General features: G+C 38.2%; 1 protein-coding gene and 1 pseudogene across 6 annotated transcripts in view; one reads left to right on the top strand and one right to left on the bottom strand.

The window, feature by feature from the left end:
* Nucleotides 1–26,003, top strand: part of ABL2 (ABL proto-oncogene 2, non-receptor tyrosine kinase) — a 113,797-nt gene that overhangs the window by 75,692 nt on the left and 12,102 nt on the right. For 2 of the 6 annotated variants that reach the window (XM_026001222.2, XM_026001220.2), the window contains exons 1-8: nucleotides 5,780–7,431; nucleotides 12,390–12,452; nucleotides 13,630–13,800; nucleotides 18,690–18,985; nucleotides 21,777–22,049; nucleotides 23,129–23,213; nucleotides 24,729–24,906; nucleotides 25,533–25,717. In XM_026001222.2, coding sequence (XP_025857007.1) covers nucleotides 7,314–7,431; nucleotides 12,390–12,452; nucleotides 13,630–13,800; nucleotides 18,690–18,985; nucleotides 21,777–22,049; nucleotides 23,129–23,213; nucleotides 24,729–24,906; nucleotides 25,533–25,717 — 1,369 coding nt within the window. In that variant the 5' untranslated portion in view covers nucleotides 5,780–7,313. Of the gene's footprint in view, nucleotides 1–5,779; nucleotides 7,432–12,389; nucleotides 12,453–13,629; nucleotides 13,801–18,689; nucleotides 18,986–21,776; nucleotides 22,050–23,128; nucleotides 23,214–24,728; nucleotides 24,907–25,532; nucleotides 25,718–26,003 lie in introns of those variants that run through there. The other 4 variants (XM_072733118.1, XM_072733116.1, XM_072733119.1 and 1 more) reach the window with 2 other exon arrangements.
* LOC112921724 (cytochrome c oxidase subunit 6C-like) lies at nucleotides 5,599–5,859 on the bottom strand (annotated as a pseudogene).

Below are 26,003 nucleotides of genomic sequence, written 5' to 3'. Positions count from 1 at the left end.
CCTGAGTGGCTCAGTGGTTGAGGATCTGCCTTCGGCTCAGGGCATGATCCCAGGGTCCTGGATGGAGTCCTGCATCAGGCTCCTGGCAGGGAGCCTGCTTCTCCCTCTGCCTATGTCTCTGTCTCTCTCTGTGTCTCTCATGAATAAATAAAATCTTTCCAAAAAATTGTCTTTTTCACTCCTCCCCCTTTTTTTTTGCACAGGGCATGGCTTGAATTAGTTTTCTCTTAACTTTAAATATATATATGAAAATACATATTAAAATGCTCTCTAGGGATCCCTGGGTGGCGCAACAGTTTGGCGCCTGCCTTTGGCCCAGGGCGCGATCCCGGAGACCGGGATCGAATCCCACATGGGGCTCCCAGTGCATGGAGCCTGCTTCTCCCTCTGCCTGTGTCTCTGCCTCTCTCTCTCTCTCTCTCTCTCTCTCTGTGACTATAGTAAATAAATAAAAATTTAAAAATAAAATAAAATAAAATACTCTCTAAATATTTTCTGCTTCGTGCAGGTCTCTTTTTACTAATCATGGCTGCTCTTCCTACCTCATCCCTTTGAAAATAAAAACATTTATCCCTCCCCACCACCTCTAGCCAGGCAACTAACTTGACTTGGTTCACAGCAAGAATCTTCTGCAGCACTCTATATAGCCAGTGTTTGCAGGCAGGATTCGGCTTTGAGAGTGCCTGATGGCTTTTTAATCTTTAACTGTGTGTGTACCAGTCTCATATTTGGCCAGAACCTCAATATTCTCCCCCTGCCTTTTGTCTTACTTCATGGTACTATAAGAACTTCTTCACCGCTCTCCTGTCTCCTAGATGGGAGAGTCAGCTGCCCTGTCTCCTGTGCCCTCTGTAGGAAGAATTATTTTGCATGGCATGTCTTAGCTCCTTCTTAAAGGATTTTTTTCTTCTATAAGAAATCTGGAGCCCAGGGATGCCTCGGTGGCTTAGCAGTTGAGTGCCTGCCTGTGGCTCAGTTTGTGATCCCAGGGTACTGGGATTGAGTTCCACAGGAGCCTGCTTCTCCTTCTGCCCGTGTGTCTGCGCCCCCCCCCCCCCCCCCCCCCCCCCGTCTCTCATGAATAAATAAATAAAATCTTCAAGCAAGCAAGCAATCTGGAGCTTACCTCTCCTGGTCTCTCAAAGTCTATATCCAGAGGCACTAGCCAAGGAGAAAGCTTGAGTGACCTGTAGTTTCTTTTCTCCCACCAACTTCCTGCTTTTATACCCTTCCCATCTCCCTTAAATTTTATAGGCTTACGATAGTTTGTATGTGCTCAGCCGATGGGCAGAAAACCTGGAGAGAACTTCTGAATTTTAGCCCACCAGTTTGTCTGATTTGACTAACCTGCTGAGTGTGAATACTGGCACCTGTTGCCCCAGTGCTTTCAGGTCGGTCCAGTGGGGCAGAGTGTGCCACCAGCTGAATGCCAGGCACCTAGTGGAAAGTGGGTGATGCTTATGTGACTGGTTAGAGCTTTGGGGGTGGGATGGGGGTTAACTACTATCTTTTTGGTCATGATTTCTTTCCTTTTTTTAAAAAATTAAATGGATCAAAATAAAGTGTATGATTCAGTGGTTTTAGTATATTCAGAGTTCTTCAATCATCAATACAATATACTCTTAGAATATTTTCATCACCCCAAAAAGAAACCCCCTAGCCATTGGCAATCATTCCATATTCCTCCCCACATCCTGACCCTCGGCTACCACTAATTTACTTTTTGTATCTGGATTTACCGGTTCTACACCTTTCATCTAAATGGAATCACACAACATGTGTTCATTTTGACTGGCTTCTTTTACTTGGCATGTGTTTTCAAGGTTCATGTATGTTATATATTAGTATTTCCGTTTTATTTATCCATTCAGTAATATTTTGGTTGTTTCCACTTTTGGCTGTGATGAATAATTCTGTGAAGGTTCATATACAGGTTTTTGTGTGGACACATATTTTCATCCTTTTATTTTTAACCTGCTTCTATGTTTGTATTTGAAGTGAGTTTCTTTTAGATAGCCTCTAGTTGGAATATACATATCTATTATGATAAACCACCTTATAATTATATTTTGACCATTTTCATTTAACGTTAGTCATTGATGTTTGGTTTTAGGTCTGTATTTTATTTTTTTGTTATTTCTTTCCCCTTTCCTGTTTTCTCTTGGATTATTAACATGCCTTTTTAGTACTCCATATTCACTTATCTGTTGCTTCTGACCATATCTCTGTGGTTTTTCCTGTGGTTGCTGTAGGGATTTTAATATACATATTGAACTTTTCACACTACTTTGAATCCATATTTTGCTGCCTCAAGTGAAATATGGGAACCTTACCATCATATAGATTTTTCTTTTCCCTATGTTATAATTGTCATATATTATATCTACATGCATTGAAAGGTCCCTACAGATGATGCTACACTGTATGCTTCCAACCATCCTATATTAAGAACTTAAAGAGAAGAATAGTCTATTTACCATCTTTATTTTTCTTTCTTTATTTCTAATGACCCAAAATTTACTTCTGGTATAATTTCCATTGTGTCTGAATTGAATACTTTTAAAGCAGGTCTACTGGCAGCACGTTCCTCCCTTCAAATGAAAATGTCTTTATTTTATCTTCATTTCTAAAGGATATTTTCTGTGGACAAAGAATTTTGAATTGACAGTTTTTCTCTAAGCACTTAAGATAATAATGTTTTTTCACTTCTTTCTAACCTTTATGGTTTCAAGTGAGAAATCCACAGTATTCAAATCATTGTTCCCCTATAAGCATGATCCTGCACGTCTGTCTCTTCCTAAATGATCTCACCTAAATTAATGGTTTTATTTTTTAAGATTTTATATATTTATTCATGAGAGAGACATAGGCAGAGGAAGAAGCAGGCTCCCTGCTGGGAGTCTGATGCAGGACTCAATCCCAGGCTCAATCCCAGGACCCTGGGATCATACCCTGAGCCAAAGGCAGATACTCAACTACTGAACCGCCCAGATGCTCCTAGATTCATGGTTTTAGATATCATCTATACTTTGATGTCTGTAGCCCAGGATCTTCTCTGAGGTTCAAAATTATATATCATGGTGTTTAATTATCTCCCTCAAATTTACTTGTCTAGTGGAACTTTTGATTTATACTGTTATTGCTTTTGAGTAATTTACATGGCCATCTGCCCATTTGCTCAAGCCTGTGACTTGGCAGCCATTCTTTAGTTTTACCCTGTCTCTTCTTATATCCAAGTAATATGTAAAGCCTATCAATTCCATTTTGGAATTTGGATTTTTAAGTTCTTCTACTTTGTCTTCATGACACCATCCAAGCCAACTGGAGCCCATTCCTGAACTGCTACATATTTGCCTATCTCTAATTTTGTTTCTTATCAAATCCATTTTTTTTAACCCGGTAGCCAGAGTGGTCTTTTATAAAATGGGAGACAGAATATATGACCTCCATGCTTGAAACTATTCATAGGATTTCCATTGTCCTTGGAAAAGAATCCTTATGTGTTTGATCTGGCCATATGGCTGCTTCTATCTTACTAACTTCTTTTCATGCTCTTCTTCTGACTTTCTCAATTACAGCCACACTTTTCATTTCTTCCGCATAGCAAGTAGGTTTTTTCCTGCTTTCAGGATTTTGCACTGGCTGCATTATCCCTGCTTAGATTCTTTTGTTTTTGGCATTTGCTTAAGTGTCACCTTCTTTTTTTTTTTTTCTTTTTTTTAAGATTTTATTTATGAGAGAGCATGCACATGCGCGCATGAGCTGGAGGAGGAACAGAAGGAGAGGGAGAAGCAGACTCCCCCATGAGCAGGTAGCCTAGCGTGCTAGGGTTATGACCTGAGCCAAAAGCAGGCACTTAACCAACTGAGCCACCTAGGCACCCATCATCACCTTCTTTAAAGTAGTGAAATTCCTCCCCCACTATCTTCATTTCTTATGGACTTTATTTCTTGCCTAACCCCACTATCTTCATTTCTTACGGACTTTATTTCTTGCCTAACCCCTGATATTTCCTGCCTAGTGAAGTGCTTTGCAAATAGTAACCACTCAAGAAATATTGGCTGAATGAATGAAACATGCAGATTAAAAGGGCCAAATGCAAAGGTATCAATATTATTTTAATAATTTAACAAGTGGAGCTGTAGAAATGGGTATGTGTTGTTGTCTATTTATATATAGTTCCCAAATTTTCTATAATCATGTGTCACTTTTATAAACTGAAAACAGAGAATTTTAAAAATGAGAACATGTCTAATAGTTTTGTTGAGTTTAATCTTGGGTTTCATATATCATTTTTTGGTTATTATTTTTGCATGCATTCTTTTTCATTTTTTCTTTAAAATGTTTAAAAGCTATTCAGTTGGTTAGATAGGTAAAAGCAGCATAGAATCACAAAAGTATTCATTTTCTTTATACTATACTTTTGTCCTGTCTTAATTTTTCTAGCTTTTTTTTTTTTCAACCAAGTTTTTCTAGCTTTCTGAGTTGTAACTATTGGTAATTTGAAGAGCAGATTTACTGACTAAATAGTAAATTATATGATATGGAATATAGATTTGTATAGAATATGGATTATGCAGCTCCTTTTCCTTATTTTTTTTTAGATTACTGAGGGAAGGAGAAATTTAACCTGGTATTTGAAACATTGAGTCATTAAGTGACATAACTATTAGTCATTTAACTCTTGCTTTATTGATGTTAACAATACTGACTTATAAAGGTTAATTTCATTGAAAGTATAAGCTTTATATTTTTAAGTGGTTAATTATCTATGTCAGAGACATTCTTTCTCTAAGGTTACGTTATAGTTTTGTTTCAACTCTGTGGAAGTCCTTGTATATTATACTTTTTCTCTGTTTCCTTTATCGGCCTGAAACCTAGCACAGTGGCTGGTACATAGTAGGTACTTATTAAATTTTAAAAAAAGATTTTATTTATTTATTCATTCATGAGAGACACAGAGACAGAGACATAGGCAGAGGGAGAAACAGGCTCCCTGCGGGGCCCAGGACCCTGGGATCATGCCCTGAGCTGAAAGTAGATACTCAACTGCTGAGCTACCCAGGTGTCCCAGTGCTTGTTAAATATTGATCCATGAGTGTTCTTAACTGTACAATTAGAAACATTCTTGTGTTATTTTTATAGATTATATCACTAAATAATGTATTATTTGCAAATTTTACTAGTTTAATTCTCAATAAAGTACTCTCATTTTCAGATTTTTACATTTATTTAACTTTGTTCCTATATATTAAAGATTTGGCTTTTGCTTTTTTAAAAAAAATTTTTAGTTGTTTACTAACAGAAAAACTATTCCATAACCCAGTGTTTGTGTTTCATAGTTCAGGAACACAGGACAGTCAGTGACAAACTTCAATGGAACACAACCCAAAGAAATTCTTTATATTCCACATTCATTTTGCACTCTGAAAGAAAGATGCCAGCCTTCTTTTTTTTTTTTTTTTTAAGATTTTTTATTTATTTATGACCGACACAGAGAGAATGACAGAGACACAGGCAGAGGGAGAAGCAGGCTCCATGCAGGGGGCCCAATGTGGGACTCGATCCCAGGTCTCTAGGACCACACCCCGGGCTGAAGGCGGTGCCAAACCGCTAGGCCACCGGGGCTGCCCAGATACCAGCCTTCTTCATCTCCTCAAAATCTTTCATGGAATCATAATTTCTGTAGAAATCTGCATATGCCTTCTTTCTTGGTTCGGCCACAGCAAACTTATAGAATGCTGCAAAACCCAGGGATAGAGCGAAGGCTCCAACAATATGAAATCACAGATGTTTGGCCAGAAGGCCTCGCATCTGAGGTTTCGTCAAAACACTTGAAGTCATGGTAGTTATTCTCCTCAAACCCAACGTCCTTCCTAACAGAAATGGACCGGCTTTTGCTTTTAAAAGTTTTAACATTTAGAAGTTTTCAACACTGTCATGCTATTTATTTTTTAAATTTTATTTATTTTAATTTTTTAGAAGTTTATTTAAGTGATCTCTATATCCAATGTGGGCTCAAACTCACCACCCCAAGACCAAGAATCACATGCTCTTTTGGGGCGTCTGGGTGGTACAGTCAGTTAAGCGTCAAACTCTTGGTTTCAGCTCCCTGCGTCCAGCTCCCTGCTCAATATGGAGTCTGCTTGAGATACCTTCTCCCTCTGCCCCTCCTGCTCCTGCTCTCTATTTCTCATTCTCTCTCCAATGGATAAATACATCTTTAAAAAAAAAAAAAAGTCACATGCTTTCTCAATGGAGACAGCCAGGTGCCCCTACAATTTTATTTATTTTTTAAATTGAAGTATAATTGACACACTAATGTTGCATCAGTTTCAGATGTACAACAGTGATTTGACAAGTACATATGTTATGCTGTTCTCCCCACAAGTGTAGTTATCATCTGCCACTACACAGTGCTATCGTAATCCCATTGATTGTATTCTCTATACTGTACCTTTTCATCCCTGTGACTTATTTATTCCACAACTGGAAACCTGTGTTGCCCACTCCTCTTCACCCATTTTGCTCATCTCCCTACCCTTCTCTCCTATGACAACCATCAGTTCTCTGTATTTATGGGTCTGTTTCTGCTTTTTGTTTGTTTTGTTTTTTAGATCCCACATTTAAGTGAAATCATGTGGTATTTGTCTTTCTCAGTCTGACTTATTTCACTTAGTATGATACCCTCTAGGTCTATCCATGTTGTCACAGTCATGCCATATTTTAAACCATATTAAGCTGTAGAGCCAAAATGTTAGTGGAAGGCATTTATTGCCTGGCTTCTGTGCTCATGAATCAGATTGTAACTATTTCTTTGACTTTGGATTTGTGGTTACTTGAGCTAATTTAAGTGATGCAAAAGATGAGTCTCCTTAGGGCGTTTCCTCTTTTAAAAGCATATTTGGTATTTTATTGTAAACAGGTTTTCTCCAAGGGAATTTTTCTCTACAGGCTTACTTCATCATCCATTTAGGAACAAAATCCCATGTATATATATTGATCCCTATGTATTTTTATTATTTGTTACTCTTATGTGTGTTGGTTTTTATTTTACTTGTTTTTTGAAAACGTTCCCAAAGGTTCTTCTGAAGAACCGTTCTGACTCAGTCTTTGCTGATTACTAGACATTTTCCTGTAGGTTACTCTCCACCCACTTTGGGACTTGTAAATTCTTAACCTCCTATTGGTTTCCTCTGGCCACTGAGTACATGAATAAATGCCACATGCATGTGGTATTGCTTGTCAGGGAGTGGAATTCTAAGACTTCCTCTACATAGAACAGTTTAACTTTTGTGCTTCAAGGCAGAGGAATGGTCCTTGGAACAGTCCTGCTTCCACCCAATAGTTATGGCAGGGATCAGGACACATCGTCACTTTGCTGCCTGTGTAGTAATGAAGCCTCAGAAACTGCTGTACCCAACTTGACAGGTATGGTTCAAAAGTGATAGGTTGGGGAAGGAGAGAGAATCACAGTAATCAAGTGTGAGTGGAGATTTCAAAAAAGTTTTCTCAGCTACTGTTACTGTCTTCATTGTTGGCTGGTGATGTTTTATGTGCTTTTTTTCTGGTATTTCATAGTAGGATCTCAGTAAGTACTTACTGAAAGAAAGAATAAATGAATAATATGTAATATTTTGTGATATTAAGATGTATATGGCCTGATATGAAGAGTTAAGCTATATTGAGAACTGTTGAATGATTTATCCAACCACCTTACATAGTTCTTAAAAGAAGTATTAAAAAGTAGTAGCTTCTTAGAGAATGTGCAATCAGATAAAGTAGAATTCTGGCAAGATAAGGTTTTTAGAATGCTTGGAAATAAATGCCTTAACTGAAAATTTTTTATATTTATTTCTCCAGTTCCTTACCTGACAAATTTCTAATTAAACTGATAAAAGTTTTTGAACAACTAGTTGGTGACAATGGTTTTTAATAAAATTAAAAATTAAATTTAGGAATTATCTCTGAATTTGAGTCTTATTCTGGATTTTTAACTTGTTTAATCCTGGTCACTTGCTTTGTACAAACTGCTTTGTTTTGCCTTATTTTTATTGTCTTCTACAAGTCTATTGGAAAAAAGTAATAAAATTACTTAATAGTCGTATTTTTGCTACCTGGGTTCTGTATTGCATAAGTGAAAATTGAGTCTTCTGTTGTCTTATCTGAAGCCCATGATCTACCTCAATAACAGCGATTAATGAAAGATTAACCCACTAAAGTACCCAATACATAGTAGTCACCTCACATTGTTTAAAAAAAAAAAAAAAAAAAAGCCATTCCCAGCCTTCACACTTGCATTTGAGCAAAGTACATCTGAATCATCCAGATGTGCCTGTTTTAGGCCGATGAGGAAAGTGGCATAAAGTAGACCTACTGGGTAACACTGTGACATTTACTTGCTCTTCCGATAGCCCACCCCCCTTTTTGCTTTTATTCCTTAGCTTGTTTTCTTGCATTTAGTTCTTTAACTCTTTATGATTCAGTACATGTTCATACTTGGCCTCAGGAAAATGTTAGGATGTTTTTTGTCTTTGAAACATTTTCCCTTTTGTTTGGTGCTAGCGGATAGGATGGTGTTTAAGTGGATATCCTGTGCAGACAGATTGTGCAGGAAATTGACCCTTAGTTCTATGAGAACAAAAGCATGAGTGGGAAAAAAGAAGAAAGGAAGGAAATAAGATCTTTGACGTGACCGAAAAGAAGGGGAGTGGGGAATGAAAATATTATTTTCCAAGTCATGGTTCTTTTAGTACTTTGGCCTCGTAAATTACTTTTATCCTGTATTTGTTATTTTGTATATTTGAGAAATGTACAGTATTATTTGGCCTATATACATCTTTTAAAGTTTACCAAGGGGTGCCTGGGTGGCTCAGTGGTTAAGCGTCTGCCTTCGGTTCAGGTCATGATTTCAGGGTCTTGAGATTGAATCCCACATCAGGCTCCCTGTTGGGGTTGGGGTGTGTACTTCTCCCTCTCCTTCTGCCATTCCCCCTGCTTGTGTTCTCTGGCTCTATTTTTCTGTCAGATAAATAAAATCTTTAGAAAAAATAAAGTTTACATCAAATTGTGCTTTTCGCCTTTTTTCAAATAATGTGGTTTTTAAGAAGCTGAACTTGCTTTTAGCAAACCTCCTCTGAACTTGATGGAGCTTGTCTCCAGTACAGATGAATTGCATATTGTAGACATGTCCTTGCACGTTGACAGCCTGTCACTCTGTCGTCAGTGCACAATTCCTGCTCATCAAAATTTAAGTGCTTTCTCTGAAACCTTTTCTGATCTAGAGTTTTGTTTTTTATTCTGTCGTCTTACAGCGGTACAGCATGTGAGTGTAACAGTACACAATTCATTTATTTAACAAATGTTTTTTGAGAGATTCTCATATATATATGCACTGTTCTGGGTGCTTGGAATTTATCAGTGAATAAAGCAGACAAAAATCCTTGTCCTTATAAAATTGATATTTTAGTTGGAGGGAGAGAGATAGTAATACATGAATGTAATAATAAGTAAATTATATTGTTTGTGATAAGAGCTATGGAGAGAAATAGGGAAGGAGACATGGGGGGATGTGGGAGTGTTGTCAGGAATAGCTGTATTTTAAAATAGGATAGTCAGAGAATGCTGTACCAAGCGGGTTCACATTTGAGTGAAGTATCACGTAAATGTCTTAGACAGAAGTATACCTGCCTTGTTCAATCAAGTAGTAGCAGGGAGGCCAGTGTCCAGAATGAGGTAATCTAGGGGAAGAGCACAGACAAGTAAAGGCAAGACAAGTTGTGAAGAGCCTTGCAGGCTTTTGTAAGACTTTTGCCCTTTTACTCTAAGGTAGGGAGTCACCAAAGAGTTTGGAGCAGAAGAGTAACACAATCTGACTTACGCTTTAAAAACTGGCTGGTGGGCAGCCCTGGTGCCCAACAGTTTAGTGCCGCCTTCAGCCCGGAGCGGGGATCTTGGAGACCCAGGATCGAGTCCCACATCGGGCTCCCTGCATGGAGCCTGCTTCTCCCTCTGCCTCTTTCTCTCTGTGTGCCTCTCATGAATAAATAAAAGAATAGAGAATAAGGTTGGTGTGTTAAGAATAGAGAATAAGGAAGGATAGAAGTATGGAAATCAGGAGCGTGGTGAAACTCAGTACAGAGATGAGGGTGATAATTGGGTGGTGGTGGTGGAGGGGGTTAGAAATGGATTAGATTCTGGGTATATATTTGAAGGTAGTGCCAATAGGATTTCCTTATGGATTAATTGTGGCATGTGAAAGCAAAAAAAAGGAGTCCTGAGTGATTCTGAGGTTTTTCATCTGCCCCCTCCCTTCCCCTGCTCCCTGCTCCATCCCGGCTGGCTTTATTGGTATAATTGACATAAAGCATTGTGTAAGTTTAAGATGTACAGTGTGGTTGATTTGATACTTACATATTGCATGATGATTACCACCACAGCATTAGTAAACGCCTGCATCACATCACATAATTATTTCTTTTTTTGTGGTGAGAACACTTAATATTTGCTCTCAAGAGTAATATAATAACTTTCAAGTATATAATACAGTAGTAATATAATCACTGTGCTATATGTTAGATACCCAGAATTTATTCATTTAATAGCTAGAAGTTTGTATTCAAACTTCAAGGTTTTTGGCCTGAGCAGCTAAAAAGAGGGAATTGCCATTAACTGAGTTAGGGAATTCTGTCGGTGAAGGAGATTTGGGGGAAAGAACGGAGAGTGGTTTCTTGTAGTAAGTTCAAGTAGTGTTATTAATGATTTATGATCTTTATATTCTGAAGGTCTGGATGACATATGGTAGATGTTCACTAAAATTATTGGTTTTGTAAACCTTAAGTGTTCTATATTGGGTTTCACAAAGTAAGGTATAATTGTCTGGTATTTGCTGGTTTTGGTCTGCTAGGATTTAAGAGTTGCCTTCAATGTCTGCTTAATTATTATTTCTAACTTGGTCACTGACACTACAGTTTTACTATATGTGCTGCTGAGGCAAGAACTAACTTGGTCACTGATAATACAAAAGTTCTTGTTACCCTTCAAACAAGGGGGACGTCTATCCCAAAGGAAGAAAATGTACTTGAACTGTTTGATAATCATTAAACAGAGTAATAATCACAAAATGTCATAATGTTAGCATCATCACTGGAAAGAAACACTTATTAGTGAGGAACATGTGATACTCAGTATAGAACCTAATAAATATTACAAATATTCTCTATACTCTTTGGCAGTTCTTTTCATTTTAATAAAGGATTGGAATTTTGTAGCTCCATGGAAATTCTGCTAGAGTGGATACTTTCTCATTAGAATAAAGAAAAACATAATCACATAATATTTCACATTATATGGTATTTTGTTTATTTGGTAATCCTAATTGGTTAACTCTGTTTAAACAAGGAGCAATATATCTAATTCACCTTAACTTTTTAGGACATCTGGGCATACCTTCAGACATGTCATAGTATTATTAATGTGAACAAAATTTAATTCTGAAATTGTAAAAATAAATTCCTTTTAAGAGGAGCAAGAAATGTGATGAAGTAAACTCTAAAACTGTTAGGAAAATTACACATCTAACCTACTACAGAAATTTCTGTAGACCGTCATGAAGCCATTTTTAAAACATTGGTTAATGCTGTTTGATTGATTGATTGATTGATTGATGATTTTATTTATTCATGAGAGACACACAGGGAGAAGCGGGCTCCATGCAGGGAGCCTGATGTGGGACTCGATCCTGGGTCTCCAGGATCACGTCTCCGGCCAAAGGCAGGTGCCAAACTGCTGAGCCACCCAGGGATCCCCAGTTAATGCTGTTTTAAGATTAAAATGCATCTCATTATTTCCCATTACTTATATTTTTGTATAATTTGGTCATTCATTCAGTCAGCATGTATTGAATACATATTATGTATTCTTGCTAGGAAAAAGATACAGTTCATATGCCAAGGAGTACATTGTAAGGTTTGGGAAATAAACATCAATAGAGGATATTGTAAAGATGAAGATAGAGGGTACAAATGCAGCAATTGTAATGCTTTGGAGAACACAGGGAGCGGGGAGCAGGTGAGGTTTCCCAGATGAGGTTACATTGGAACTGAATGTTATAAAATGCGTAGAAGTGAGCCAGTCAAAAGAAGGGTGGGATGAGATCACATTGCAGGTAGCCAGGTCACCTGAACAAAGACACAAAGAAGCAGGAAGTGTCATGGTATGTGTTAAAGTTTAGAATTTGAGATGTGGAGTGGGAAAAGGTAATGCTGGAGAAGTTAGGTAGAGAACTGATCATAAAAGACCTTAAAGGCCATTAAAGAGATTTTAGCTTGGTGGTGAACTGTTGAAGGATCTTAAGAAGAGTGACATGGTCAAATTTTTGTTTTAAATAGATCACTTTGCCAGCTGTGTGGAGGATGGCTTTGAGGGAGACAAGACTGGAGGCAGTAGTCCAGGTGAGAGATGGTGGGGATCTGATCTGAGGCATTGGCAGTAGAGATGGAGAGGAGGGCGTGGGTTTGAAAAGAAATAAAACCCAGATTCAAGGGGTTTTCTCCTTCAAATATAATAAAGTCAATTTTAAGTTAAAAAATGAGTAGAGGGAGAAGGAGAGAGAGACACGATTAGAAAAGTGTTGTTATATCACAATAAGTAGTTGGATGGTGGCAGATAGCCGCTATAAAGTTCCTGTTATTGAGAAAATCATTACTGAAGGCATAGTGTATTTTTTGTGCAAGTGACCTGGGCTATGAGAAGCAGGTGATCTTTATAGGGATGACCTGTTTGTGTAATGTGACTAAATTTAGGAACCCATAAAGCCTGAGGAAAAAACCAGGTCTTTTACAAGGCTTCAACCATTACACATGGTAGTCACTCAAATGGCTATTGTTGGTGATATTTTCTAGAGCCTTCAATGAGCTCTCAATTAAGATACTTAGGAAAATGTACCACCTAGGAAAAGAAAATAAGGTAAAAACTTTTAAAACAATTAACAATTGGAAGCTGTTATAGACATAATACAAAGGTATTTTGGAGTGCCAAGAATATTTGTATTAAACCAAAACATTTTTATGTTAACATATTATTTTTGTATTTTTGTTTTTTTCTGGAAGCACTATTTATATAATTTTTCTATATGTAAATAGAGGATCTAAATTTATGCAAACATATTTCTTAAAGTCTGTTATCTTTTCCACAGTTTGTTTTATGTGGAGAGAGGGAAGAAGGGTAGTGTGGGAGGACTTATAAAACCACCACCACCACCACCACAAAATAGCCTATATGTTTTATAAAATGAATTGCTATTTCTTTTGACATTTTTTTTTCCATTTTGAGGAAACTGCTTTTTCTGTTTATTTCTTATTTTGGTGAATGCATATAAATCACAACTAAATGCTCATTTTGTGATCTTTTCTTTGTCTTGTCACATTTTCAACAAATAGATTTCTCTCATGCTTAGGAGACAGAGCTACTTGCTTATTCTTCATGACTCCATATTATATAGTTCTTTTCCACCCTGGAGCCATCAGTATATGCAAGCCAGCAGCTACAATACTATGTATGTACTGAATTCAAATGAATTTTTAACTGCTGAACTTACTGTGAATTCCTTTCTCTTTTTATGTCTTTCAGAAGCCTTGCACCGCCCCTATGGTTGTGATGTTGAACCCCAGGCACTGAACGAAGCCATCAGGTGGAGCTCCAAGGAGAACTTACTTGGAGCCACTGAGAGTGACCCTAATCTCTTTGTTGCACTTTATGATTTTGTAGCAAGTGGTGATAACACACTCAGCATCACTAAAGGTGAGATTTTAGGTGATTTTGCCCAGATACTTCAGGGTTCATTATTTTTGTTTTATTTTGTTTTTGTTTTTTAAAAATACCTATGTATGGGATAATGTTAGTTTGTCTTCTTTATACGGCTTATTAAGGGTAAGAGGAGATAAAGTACTTTAAAAAAAGTGCCACATGGTGTGTGTGTATTATATATATATAATATATATATACTGGTCAGCCACACCACACACACAACACATATAAATACACATAATTGTATGTATATGTATATTGTCTATATATGTATATATATATATAATTTTCTCATTCTCAGAATTCACTTCTACATGTAATATGCCAGCATTCATCTTATGTGACGGTAAGATTTACTATGTACATCTCTTCTAATTGAGCTGTGGCTGAGATGAGTCATGTTGCCAGTGCCTGGTGCTATTCAAAGTGTTGTCTGTGGCTGACTTCCTGTCTGAGAATAGTTCATTACCAGTTCTCATTGTTAAGATAAAGAACTTGTTCCCAGTATGTAAACCAACTACATCACTAAGTATACCCACTTAGTTCAGCTGACTTTTTCTTTTCTTTTCTTTTCTTTTCTTTTCTTTTCTTTTCTTTTCTTTTCTTTTCTTTTCTTTTCTTTTCTTTTCTTTCTTTCTTTCTTTCTTTCTTTCTTTCTTTTTCTCTCTTTTTCTTTTCTTTTCTTTTCTTTCTTTCTTTCTTTCTTTCTTTCTTTCTTTCTTTCTTTCTTTCTTCTTTCTTTCTCTTTCTTTTTTTCATTCCTTTTTTAGCAAGACCTTCAACAAGAAGAAAGTAGTCCAGTGATTACATATTCCAGCACAAGTGTCATGTCTTGTTGTGGACCTGCTTTGAGTAGCACTGGCCAAGACAAATCTCTCATTTGTGTTTATATGGCTTAGTGAATGGAGTAATAGGAACGATTTCTAGTAGTAATGATGTCAAGAGGGTAGTAGTTTATTATATTTATTATTTTTCTTATTTTCTATTATTTTATTATTTTAAAAGGAAGCTCTAAGAACATGACCAAGTAAAATAATCCATTATTAGTTTCTTGAACAAAGAGATAGAAAATGTGGAACTTGTATGAGAAAGAGGTCTGTGCCTCTTGGGGTTATGAGTTTGAGCCGCACATTGGGTTGTAGAGATTACTTTAAAAAGAATGAATGAAAGAAAGAAGCATGGGGCATTCTCATTATGTCCTTGAATTGGATTGCTAATCTGAGTAAGTTTGTTCTTTTGAAACTATGAAAGCCTCCTACTGGGAAAAAATATATTTCAGGATAATTTTTTATTTAAAGATTTATTTATTCATGAGAGACACAGAGAGAGAGAGACAGAGACAGACACAGGCCTGTGGCAGGGGGAGAAGCTGGCCCCCCGAAGGGAGCCCGATGTGGACCCCAGTCCTGGATCCCGGAATAACACCCTGAGCTGAAGGCAGATGCCCAACTGTTGAGCCACCCAGGTGTCCCTATTTCAGGATAATTTTTAAAAAAGATTTTATTTAAATATATGTGAGAGAGACAGAGCATGAAGGGACGGGGAGGGGCAAGGGGAGAAACAGACTCCCTCCTGAGCAGGGAGCTCGGACTCTTGGGTCTTGATCCCAGGACTCTGGGATCATGACCTGAGCCAAAGGCAGATGCTTAACTGACTGAGCCACAGGTGCCTCTTCAGGATAATTATAATTTAACTTAAATGAAATCATAATTAAAAAAAAAATTTTATTAATGAGAGACACAGGGATCCCTGGGTGGCGCAGCGGTTTGGCGCCTGCCTTTGGCCCAGGGCGCAATCCTGGAGACCCGGGATCGAATCCCACATCGGGCTCCCGGTGCATGGAGCCTGCTTCTCCCTCTGCCTGTGTCTCTGCCTCTCTCTCTCTCTCTGTGACTGTCATAAATAAAAAAAAAATTAAAAAAAAATTAAAAAAAAATGAGAGACACAGAGAGAGAGAGAGGGAGGCAGAAACACAGGCAGAGGGGAGAAGCAGGCTCCATGCAGGGAGCCCGACGTGGGACTCGATCTCGGGTTTCCAGAATCAGGCCCCGGGCCAAAGGCAGTGCTAAACCGCTGAGCCACCGGAGCTGCCCAAATGAAATCATAATTTAAATAATTTGTCAAACACATACCTTTTATTTGTAAGGTTCAGAATGAGGTATTAAATGGGAGTGAATACACCAAATTAAGACAGGCCTCCCTTCAGGGAATGTTATCCTTTAATAAAATTTTTATATGCATCTGTTTTTTTAAAACCAGCCACATTAATCAAAATCAGAAACTCTTAACTCAAACTGGGGTGTAGATGTGTCCCGGAGTAGGTGTGAGGCACATACATGTACCTGTGCCGGGAAGTTTCAAAGGTACAGAAAAAGTAATGTGTGTGATTTCCTAATGTCAAGTTACTTGAAGGCTTTGGGCAATTTTTTGGGGGAGGGATAGTGATGATAGTGTGATTGTGTGTGTGTGTGTGTTATGCATCAAGGGAAAATTTTACACAAAGTTCTAGGATAAAACAAAAGTCTTCAAAGAATTTTATACTCTGCAGTAGTCTCTTTGGGCTACAACACATTCTTTTACCTTTACTGATACTTCAGTGGAGAACTTTGTGAAGCAGTGACTCAGAACATTCTTTCCTAGATACACTTTTCATGTCACTTTTTTCCAGGATAACTCAGTTACCAAGGAAACATCGATAAAGAAAGTCTGTTGATGCCTCAGTTACCAGTTATGGCAACTGTTAGTGTGCAGCTCAAGGGCTAGGATTCTTGTTCTCTCCTGGCGAACAGAGGTTTGTCTTAAAACCCACGAAATGCCAGATTTTTCTACCCTTTTTTTTCTTTGATATAAAATGGTGTCATACTAACGCTATTTTATTTTAAAGGATAAGAAAATATATTTGAAAAATAAGGATACTTATTTTAGTTCCTTCTTTGAAGATTGCTTTTTGCTTGAATTAAAAAACAGAGTTCTCCCAGCATTTCTATGTCAGTAGGACCAATGTATACATCTCCACTAGTCAATTCCCATGGGACTCAAAATTTCCAGAATAGAAAATTCTCCTCCTAACTTCCAAAAATGAGGAAAACAAAAACCTAGGGTTTTTGACCCGCCATTACCAGTTATTTATAAGGAAGCAATAGTGATATACTTGATCTTTACTTTTTCTAGTTCTTGTGGTACAGTAGAGAAAGCTCTAGAGGAACAAGTTTTATTTAGCTTTTCTGGTAGCACTGAGTTTTGTTTTTTTTCCCTCTGCAGGGAAGTGTATTTATCTGCACACTGGTGTATTTCCACAACCATACCACACATATTCCTATCTATCCAGCTGTACATATGTATGTTTTATAAATAAATACTCCTATGTTTTTGTCATTAAACGTCTCATATCCAGGTGTCAATAGTGAGACAGTGGGAGCTGATAAAGTTATCCTATGGTAAACATTTCTGTGGACTGCTGGAAAAGTTCGATGACTGACAGAATAATGATTTTGAGCTTTTCCTCAGTGGCCTTTGCCTGATAACTAGTGGACCATGTGCTTGTAATGGGTTTGCTTTTCTTCTGCAGATACAGGGACGTAGGTGTGAACTCTGAAGGAAGGCTTGCATCTCTCAGAGATCAGAGCCTAAGGCCTTATAATATTTCTTTAGATTATTAGTTATTACTAATGGTATGTCTTTCATCTTTCCTGTTTTGTTTGAGCTGCAGGTTTAGGGGCAAAATGTCTATTAGGAGTTTAAAGTTGACATTCATAACTTTAATAGAGAAGTCAAGGACATTGACGTTGATAACAAGCAAAGACGTTCTGAGTAACTTGTCTTGGGTTCCAGCTTCAGTGTCAGCTTCCCTTCCCACACACTAATTTTAGAGGAATGAATAGGACTGACTCATATTCATGGGGAATGGGAGGGAAGTTGGGAAATTATAACTGTTAAAACTTGAGTCCTGGAATGTGCTTTGGGAGTTCTAACTGCCTGCCCCCCAAGCAGTTTTCTTACTGAAAACATTGCTGAAAGCCCTGTGGTTGTGCTTCTATTTTCTTTTTTCTTTTTTTGTTTGTTTGTTTTTTACGTAGATGATTTTGTTGCCATGGTGCTAACTGAAATTTAGAAGTAACTTCTTATTTCACTATCCCTAATCCTTGATTGTTACTAACATTGAACCATAAATAAGATACATTCCTTGACAAACAGTTATGAGAAAAAAAGAAAAATTTTTTGAGGGATAAGACTCTCTACTTTTCCAGAATAACCTTTCTGTCTTTTTTTTTTTAACCGAAGTATATATAGTTGACATACGATATTACATTACTTTCAGGTATATAATACAGTGATTTACTCTATATATTATGCTGTGCTTACCACAAGTGTGGCTACCGTCTGTCACCATGCGATGCTGTATTGCAGTATATTACAATACCATTGACTGTTTCCTATGCTGTATATTTTATCCTGATGATTTATTCATTCTCTAAAGGGATTCTCAGTCCCCTTCACCCCTTTGCCGGTTGCCCTCTGGCAACCCTCTCCCCTCTGGCAACTATCAGTGTGTTCTCTGTTGTTATGGGTCCATAACCTTTCTTTCTTTGTATGCCATTGTACTATGCCACATGTGGAGTTTCCTAATGACATTTTTTTAGTTGGTGTAAAAACTGTTAGTAAATGCCAGAAGGTTATTTCTGACTATGCTGCTTTTGTTTAAGCTTACAAGCTAAAGAAATCAGTCAGGATAGGATGAGCAGCCAAGTTTGTTTTCTTTTCTTTTTTTTTTAAATGTTGGCATGAAAGTTACTGATTGTTTTTCACTGAGGTCTGAGTTTGACAGTAGGCTGCTGTTTGAGATAAAGCCCTTAATATCTCTTTTCTGATGACTTTATGGCTAGGTGAAAAGTTACGAGTCCTTGGTTACAACCAGAATGGGGAATGGAGTGAAGTTCGCTCCAAGAATGGACAAGGTTGGGTGCCAAGCAACTACATCACCCCAGTGAACAGCTTGGAAAAACATTCCTGGTACCATGGACCTGTGTCGCGCAGTGCAGCAGAGTATCTGCTCAGCAGTCTAATCAATGGCAGTTTCCTGGTGCGAGAAAGTGAGAGCAGCCCCGGGCAGCTGTCAATCTCGCTCAGGTATGAGGGGCGTGTGTATCACTACAGGATCAATACCACCACAGATGGCAAGGTAAGACTGGCCAGCACCTCCTCTAGGTGTGGACTGGCTGTTCTTTAGAAAAAATACTCAGAATGACTAAAGAATATTGTTTTTATGTCAGACATGAAACGAAATAATCACTGATGTAAAGTTTGGGCTGTTTGGCATGTGAAAGATTGCTCTTTTGAAAAATATGGTAATGGAAATTAAAAACAGTATTACATTAATAGTTTAATGATAGATTTGAATGAAGGAAACTTCTGATTAAGGTAGCTGTTCTAGTCATCATCAGCACATAGATATATGCAGGTACATCCAATATGTTGTACAGAATTGATAAATTAAGCCTTGGCTCTATGAGAATTATAATCTCTACCAGAAAGTTCACAGAGTAAGAATTTTGGTTTCTGAGACTGGGATTGATCATTCATGTATGTTAATATAAGTAGATTAATCACACATTTAGCAATGTACATGTTGGAAAGACTAACCATTGTAGAGTGGTTGTGTTAGAATGGAGCTGTTTTGCTTTATACATTGTGAAGCATAGATTTATGTCAGTTCTATTCAACAGTAAATTTATATTAAATCATTTGTTCTTTTTTTTCCATCTATGTGATATGCATAGTAGGGGAAAGCACAGACTTTGGAGCAAGCAGACCTGCTTTGCTGTGTAACTCCACCATTTATATTTACTAACTTTGTGTCCTTACATAAGCTTCCAATTTCTCATCCTATTTTTTTAAAGATTTTATTTATTCATGAGAGACGCGCACACAGAGGCAGAGAGAGAGAGAGAGAGGCAGAGGGAGAAGCAGGCTCCATGCAGGGAGCCTGGCGTGGGACTCGATCCTGGGTCTCCAGGATCACGCCCTAGACTGAAGGCGGCACTAAACCGCTGAGCCACCCGGGCTGCCATCATCCTCTTTTTTGGCTCGTCCTGTGGATTAAATGAAATAATTTCCTTAAGACATAATGGCTGGTACAATAGTAGGAAATAATTATTAATTCTCTTTCTCTTTTGCATTACCCTACAGACATATTGTCTTTTGATGAAACCACATAGAATCAGATAAGTGATAATGCAGGAGAGACTTAGCAGCTCTATTTCTCATTATATACCCGAGAGAAATGAGTGCATATGTGTACAGAAGACATGTACAGAATGTTCATAGTCGCATTATTTGTAATAGCCCCAAACTAGAAATACTTATCTAACAACAGAATGAATTAATAAATTATGGTATATTCATAAAATAGAATCTCATACAGCAACAAAAAAATGAATGTGGTACTGCTGTATGGTCTGAGGAAAATCTGTGGCCCACCCAGTTGCCTGTTTTTATAAATAAAATGTTTTTGAACATAGCCACACCCATTTATGTATTATCTATGGTTGCTTTCTCATTCTTAGAGCAGCTTTTTTGAGTAGTTATGACAGAGGCACTATGGCCACGAGCCTAAAATATTTCCTCTCTGGCCCTCTGCAGAAAAGTGTGTTGACCTATGTTGTAGGTGAGTCTCACACATGTAAAGCTGACTGAAAGGGATTCGTGATTGTCAGGGGATGGGTGTGAGGGGAGTGGAAATGGCTGCTGATGATTTGGAGTTTCTTTGTAGGCTGATGGCAATGTTCTAGAGTTACATAGTGGTGATGGTTGGACAACTTTGTGGATGTATTAAAGCCACTGAATTGTATGCTTGAAAATGGTGGATATTATGGTATGTGAATTATATCACAGTAAATAAAAGTTGGAGGAAAGCAGGCACAACGTGTGTATTATATGATTCCATTTGTTTAAGTCAGAAGCAGGCAAAGCTAATCTAAGGTGTTAGAAGTCAGCAGAGTGGTTATCTGAAGTAGTGAATAGCTTAGCTATTTATAATTTTTGATGTGGGAGAGGTTTATGTGGGTGAGTTCACCTTGTAAAAGTGATCAATTCTGCATGTGTTACATATTCTTCTGTGTACACACAGATTTCTTAAGAAACAATAAGCAAGCTAGCTCCCTTGGGAGATGGGGTTCAGAGACTGCTCATCTTTTATACTTTAATTAGTTGTCATAAATTAAATACTATTTTGTTAACAACTCTGAAATAAAACTGTGGCTTTTTAAAAAATGGCCTAGCTACTCAAAAGCACATCCTAATTAAGTAAAAATTATAAGATCCTTCAATACTTTCTTACTACCGAAAAAATGGAAACTAGTGGTTCTCAAGTTATGTTCTATGCAAGATTCTAAGGTGGGATTTCATGGCCTTTCAGAGGCGCCAAGTCACTCCCTTTGCCTACTTTAGGATCTGTATCTCTGTCTTATGTATTTGGGTTTCACAGTCTTGTTGCTTCAAAGTATTTGAAGACCAGTGATCTTGGTGATCCAGAATGATAGCTTGGAAGCTTTTCCCCCGAGACTGGAACTTCTTTAGGAAGTCTGGAAAGAGTCATATAAAGAGGACTAAACTGAAGTTCTGTGTTTCCCCTTCTCACTTACTTACTTACTTATTTATTTTAAAAAGATTTTATTTATTCATGAGAGACACAGAGAGAGGCAGAAAACTAGGCAGAAGGAGAAGCAGGTTCCCTCTGGGGAACCGGATGTAGGACTTGATCCCAGGACCCTGGGATGGTGACCTGAGCCACAGGCAGACACTTAACCACTGAGCCACCCAGGCACCCCTCTCCTCATCATTTAATTCTTATATTTACCTCCATAAGATAACTTCCTATCTTCATATCTTCAGACCAGTGAAATAATGGCCTTTGAAAAAGGTTTTTCTGACTTTTCAAGTTGCTTTAGCATCTCTCCTGCCTTTCTCACCAGGTGTATGTCACTGCCGAGAGCCGCTTTAGCACCCTGGCAGAGCTCGTGCACCATCACTCCACGGTGGCTGATGGGCTGGTGACAACATTACATTACCCAGCACCCAAGTGTAATAAGCCCACAGTTTATGGTGTGTCCCCTATCCATGACAAGTGGGAAATGGAACGAACAGATATTACCATGAAGCACAAACTTGGGGGTGGTCAGTATGGAGAAGTTTATGTTGGCGTCTGGAAGAAATACAGCCTTACGGTTGCTGTGAAAACATTGAAGGTGAGTTGCTGAGAATTACAGTTTCCAGGCTTTTTTTTTTTTTTTTTTTCTTTTTGTGCTGAATCACTTGGAAATATGAGTGTGTCCTTCTTTAACTTTGGAACACTTTCCACCCACTGATGCCAAGCACATCAGCAAATTGGTGATAAACCTTAGTGCCAAAGCTGACAGTGCAGGGGCAGATTATTCACTGCAACTCTGTGAAACCCACATGTGGGGAAGATATGTTTCTGAAGGCTGCTGATGTAGGTCTTAGTGGAAGGTTAGGAGCAGATTATAAGTTAGAAAAGCAAAAGAAACTATTTTGAGAATGACCCCTGCTGGACGGAATTGTTCATGCAGTGTTCAAGAATCATGGGTTCTCTCTCCTGTCCTTGAGCTGTCTCATACTCTCCCCGTCTCTTTAAGATTAGATCCCTTCTTCTTGTTGCTAGTAGTCACAGAAATCTTCCTGATACTGCTGTCATCTTTAAGTATCCTAGTAGCTAATGACAGAGTTGTCCTTCCATTCTCTGAACATCTCCCATGTGCCTCCATAGCTCTGGCATATCATGGGTAAGGGGCTGCTCTTTGGCTTTGAGTAGTAATCAGTTCTGGTCAGCAAGCGTTTAAGCATATTTTGAGTGTGAGACAATATGCATGGCTTTGCAAATGTGTATTGCTCCTTAAGGAATTTGTCAGGAAGACAGATGTGTGAATAGCTAACTCTTCTGTCTCCTCTTTTGAAGGCTGAGCTATCTAGGGAAGTAAACTCTCAGAACTGAGTAATCCATCCAGCTCTCCCAGGCCTCACTTGTGATGGGATATGATGGCTGAATTTTGCTTGCCCTGCTAATTTTCACTCCATTTTCCAATTGGGTAAATTTAGGGATGTTTTCTTTCTTAATTGAATGTCTCTGGGGCATATTATTAGGTTCTGATAAAGTTGCCTTAATCTGCTAAAATATTCAAAAGATAGCCCCATTTAAAGCTGTAATATTAGGATTGTGAATTGACTCAAATGATTAAAATGGGGGTTTGTCCCTCTTCTGTTTTGTTTGTTTATTGTTTTTCTCTAATTCCCCCCCCCCCCTTTCCAGGAAGACACCATGGAAGTGGAGGAGTTCTTGAAGGAAGCTGCAGTGATGAAGGAAATCAAGCATCCTAATCTGGTCCAACTCTTAGGTAAGGAAGCTTGCCTGAACAATAAGTGCATTCCCTGGCCCTGTCATCTCCAGATGCTGCTTCCGAATCATCATGGTGGAAGCTCCAAGTACAAATATACTTCAGCAAATGGTGGTTATTTTAATCAGCAGGCTCTGTGTTCAAAAATTGCCCTAGAATGGTACACCTGGCTGGCTTAGTCAGTAGAGCATGTAACTTTTGACCTTGGCATCTCGAGTTTGAGCCCCATGTTTGGTGTTAAGATTATATACAAACATACATAAATTAATTTTTAAAACTTTTAATGAGGTGGCTCAGCAGTTTAGCACCACCTTCAGCCCAGGGTGTGATTCTGGAGACCCAGGATCGAGTCCTGCATCAGGCTCCCTGCATGGAGCCTGTTTCTCCCTCTGCTTGTGTCTGTGCCTCTCTCTCTTGTGTCTCTCATGAATAAATAAGTAAAATCTTAAAAAAAAAAAAAACTTTTAATAAAAATTGCCTGGGAAACAGTGGCCTGGATTGATTACAATAAATAAAACTGCCCAGCTTGTGGTAACTGCCCCAATTCAAGTTCAGAATCACTCAGAATTATACCAAACCAAATACTGTCGCAAAATATTTTTACAAAATAAAACGACATTAAAGAAAGAACAGTTGAAAAGAAGCGGATAAAAATTGTGACCACACTGGTTTACCTTGCTCAGCAGAAAGTGCTGTGCTGTGATACAATGGCTTCTCACCTGTTCAGGTCACAAAGAAAGTGTTGACTGAACCCCTTGCCCTTTATAAAGGAGGGCCAGTTTCCTTGGGTATTCACATTGAGCCAAAACTATCCCAAAGGAAAGAGTTTCTTGTTGATTTTTTACAAGGAATTTGCCATGTATCATTGAAATCCTTGACTGTGAAAACAGTCTTTTTACAAAGGATGATACAGGGTAGGCTCACACAGTCTTCAACATACATACAATTGCTGTTACTTTTCGATAAACATTGTTAGTGTGCTGGTGAGGATGGGAATCACAGGCACATATAGAACTCAAGACAGTTCAGTTTTCTAGACCCCTTATGGAATTAATGCTTTTGCCCAAACAGGCACATACTCAGATGCATATGATTTCCAAAGAATGATGTCAAAGAAGACAAGACTCCCTTACCAAACCACGTTTTTCTTAACTTTGCTGTGTTATTTTCAGGGAATGTGGTAGCAAGAAGGGAAAAGATTACTGCTGAGCTAGACTTTAAAATGTGTCTGTTATGGGATCCCTGGGTGGCGCAGTGGTTTGGCGCTTGCCTTTGGCCCAGGGCGCGATCCTGGAGACCTGGGATCGAATCCCACGTCGGGCTCCCGGTGCATGGAGCCTGCTTCTCCCTCTGCCTATGTCTCTGCCTCTCTCTCTCTCTCTCTCTCTCTCTGTGTGACTATCATAAATAAATAAAAATTAAAAAAAAAATAAAATGTGTCTGTTATTCTTATTGAAGTGGTTGGGAGTTTTTGGATATATACTAATAAAACAAGCTCTCTTCTTCAACTATCAGGTGTGTGTACTTTGGAGCCACCGTTTTACATTGTGACTGAGTACATGCCATACGGCAACTTGCTTGATTATCTCCGCGAATGCAGCCGAGAAGAAGTGACTGCAGTTGTCCTGCTGTACATGGCCACACAGATCTCTTCTGCAATGGAATATCTAGAGAAGAAGAATTTCATCCATAGGTTCGTAAAGCCTGATTATTGCCTATGACTAACCATGAAGCAACCTTGCTTGATGTGCAAATACAGAAAAGAATGTGAGAGCCTTCCCGGAAATTTCCAGATGACTCAGAAAAGCAATTTTCTCTTTCACAGGACCTGCCCACTATGATGCCATTTCCAACTTATAAATCTGCTGTATTCTGGTGAAAGTATTAATGAGGGGCTTTTGCTAATTCTCAGAACAGAATGCTTTTTATTTTGTTGGGCCATATCCAAGAGTCTTTTTCTCCATCTAATGGCTTAATTTTAACAATAGCTTTCTGTCTTATTAAAGAAGTTAAAGTAAACCCCTGTAGAAAAGCGTCTTTTGCTCACCTCTGCAACCTGTCCCAGTGTACTTATAAATAGGAACCCATTTTCTGAAGTCTTTTTTATTCTAGTATCAGATAACTGTCTGTTGGTGACTATTTTACAAGTGATATATAATTCGTGGCTTTTTACCATGTTAGCAGTTATCATAAAATAATACTATATCTGTCAGCATGGACTTACCAACTCTACTTGTAGCACAAAGGACCAAGAATAGAGCATTCATGGTCGTTTTCTCACCATCTGAATGAATCACATTAGGGTTCTCTTTTCCACAGAGATCTTGCAGCCCGTAACTGCCTAGTGGGAGAAAACCATGTGGTAAAAGTGGCTGACTTTGGCTTAAGTAGATTGATGACTGGAGACACGTATACTGCTCATGCTGGAGCCAAATTTCCTATTAAATGGACAGCACCAGAGAGTCTTGCCTACAATACCTTCTCAATTAAATCTGACGTCTGGGGTAAGGTTGGAAGGGACTTTTTCTTTGTCTGACATTTTATGTTTTTAATAAATGTTTTTAGTTCTTTAGAGCTTCTCATTTGTGTGATCAGTAAACTCTGCCTTTATCCTCCATCCTTTATCAGTCATTCAGCAAAAATTTATTAATACCTACTATCTGCCAGGCATTGTGTTAGTCACTTAGCATAGAAAGTAGTGTAAAGAAGAAAGTGGAAAAAAAAAGTCCCCACTTTCAAAGGGCTCACAGTCTAGATCTTGGATTGCATTGGAATTTTATTGATCCTCTC

This window comes from Vulpes vulpes, chromosome 13 (genome assembly GCF_048418805.1).
Source record: "Vulpes vulpes isolate BD-2025 chromosome 13, VulVul3, whole genome shotgun sequence".
NCBI classification, from domain to species: Eukaryota; Metazoa; Chordata; class Mammalia; order Carnivora; family Canidae; genus Vulpes; species Vulpes vulpes.
Note: the sequence above shows the minus strand (reverse complement) of the source record. Positions and strands in the feature narration are given on the sequence as shown.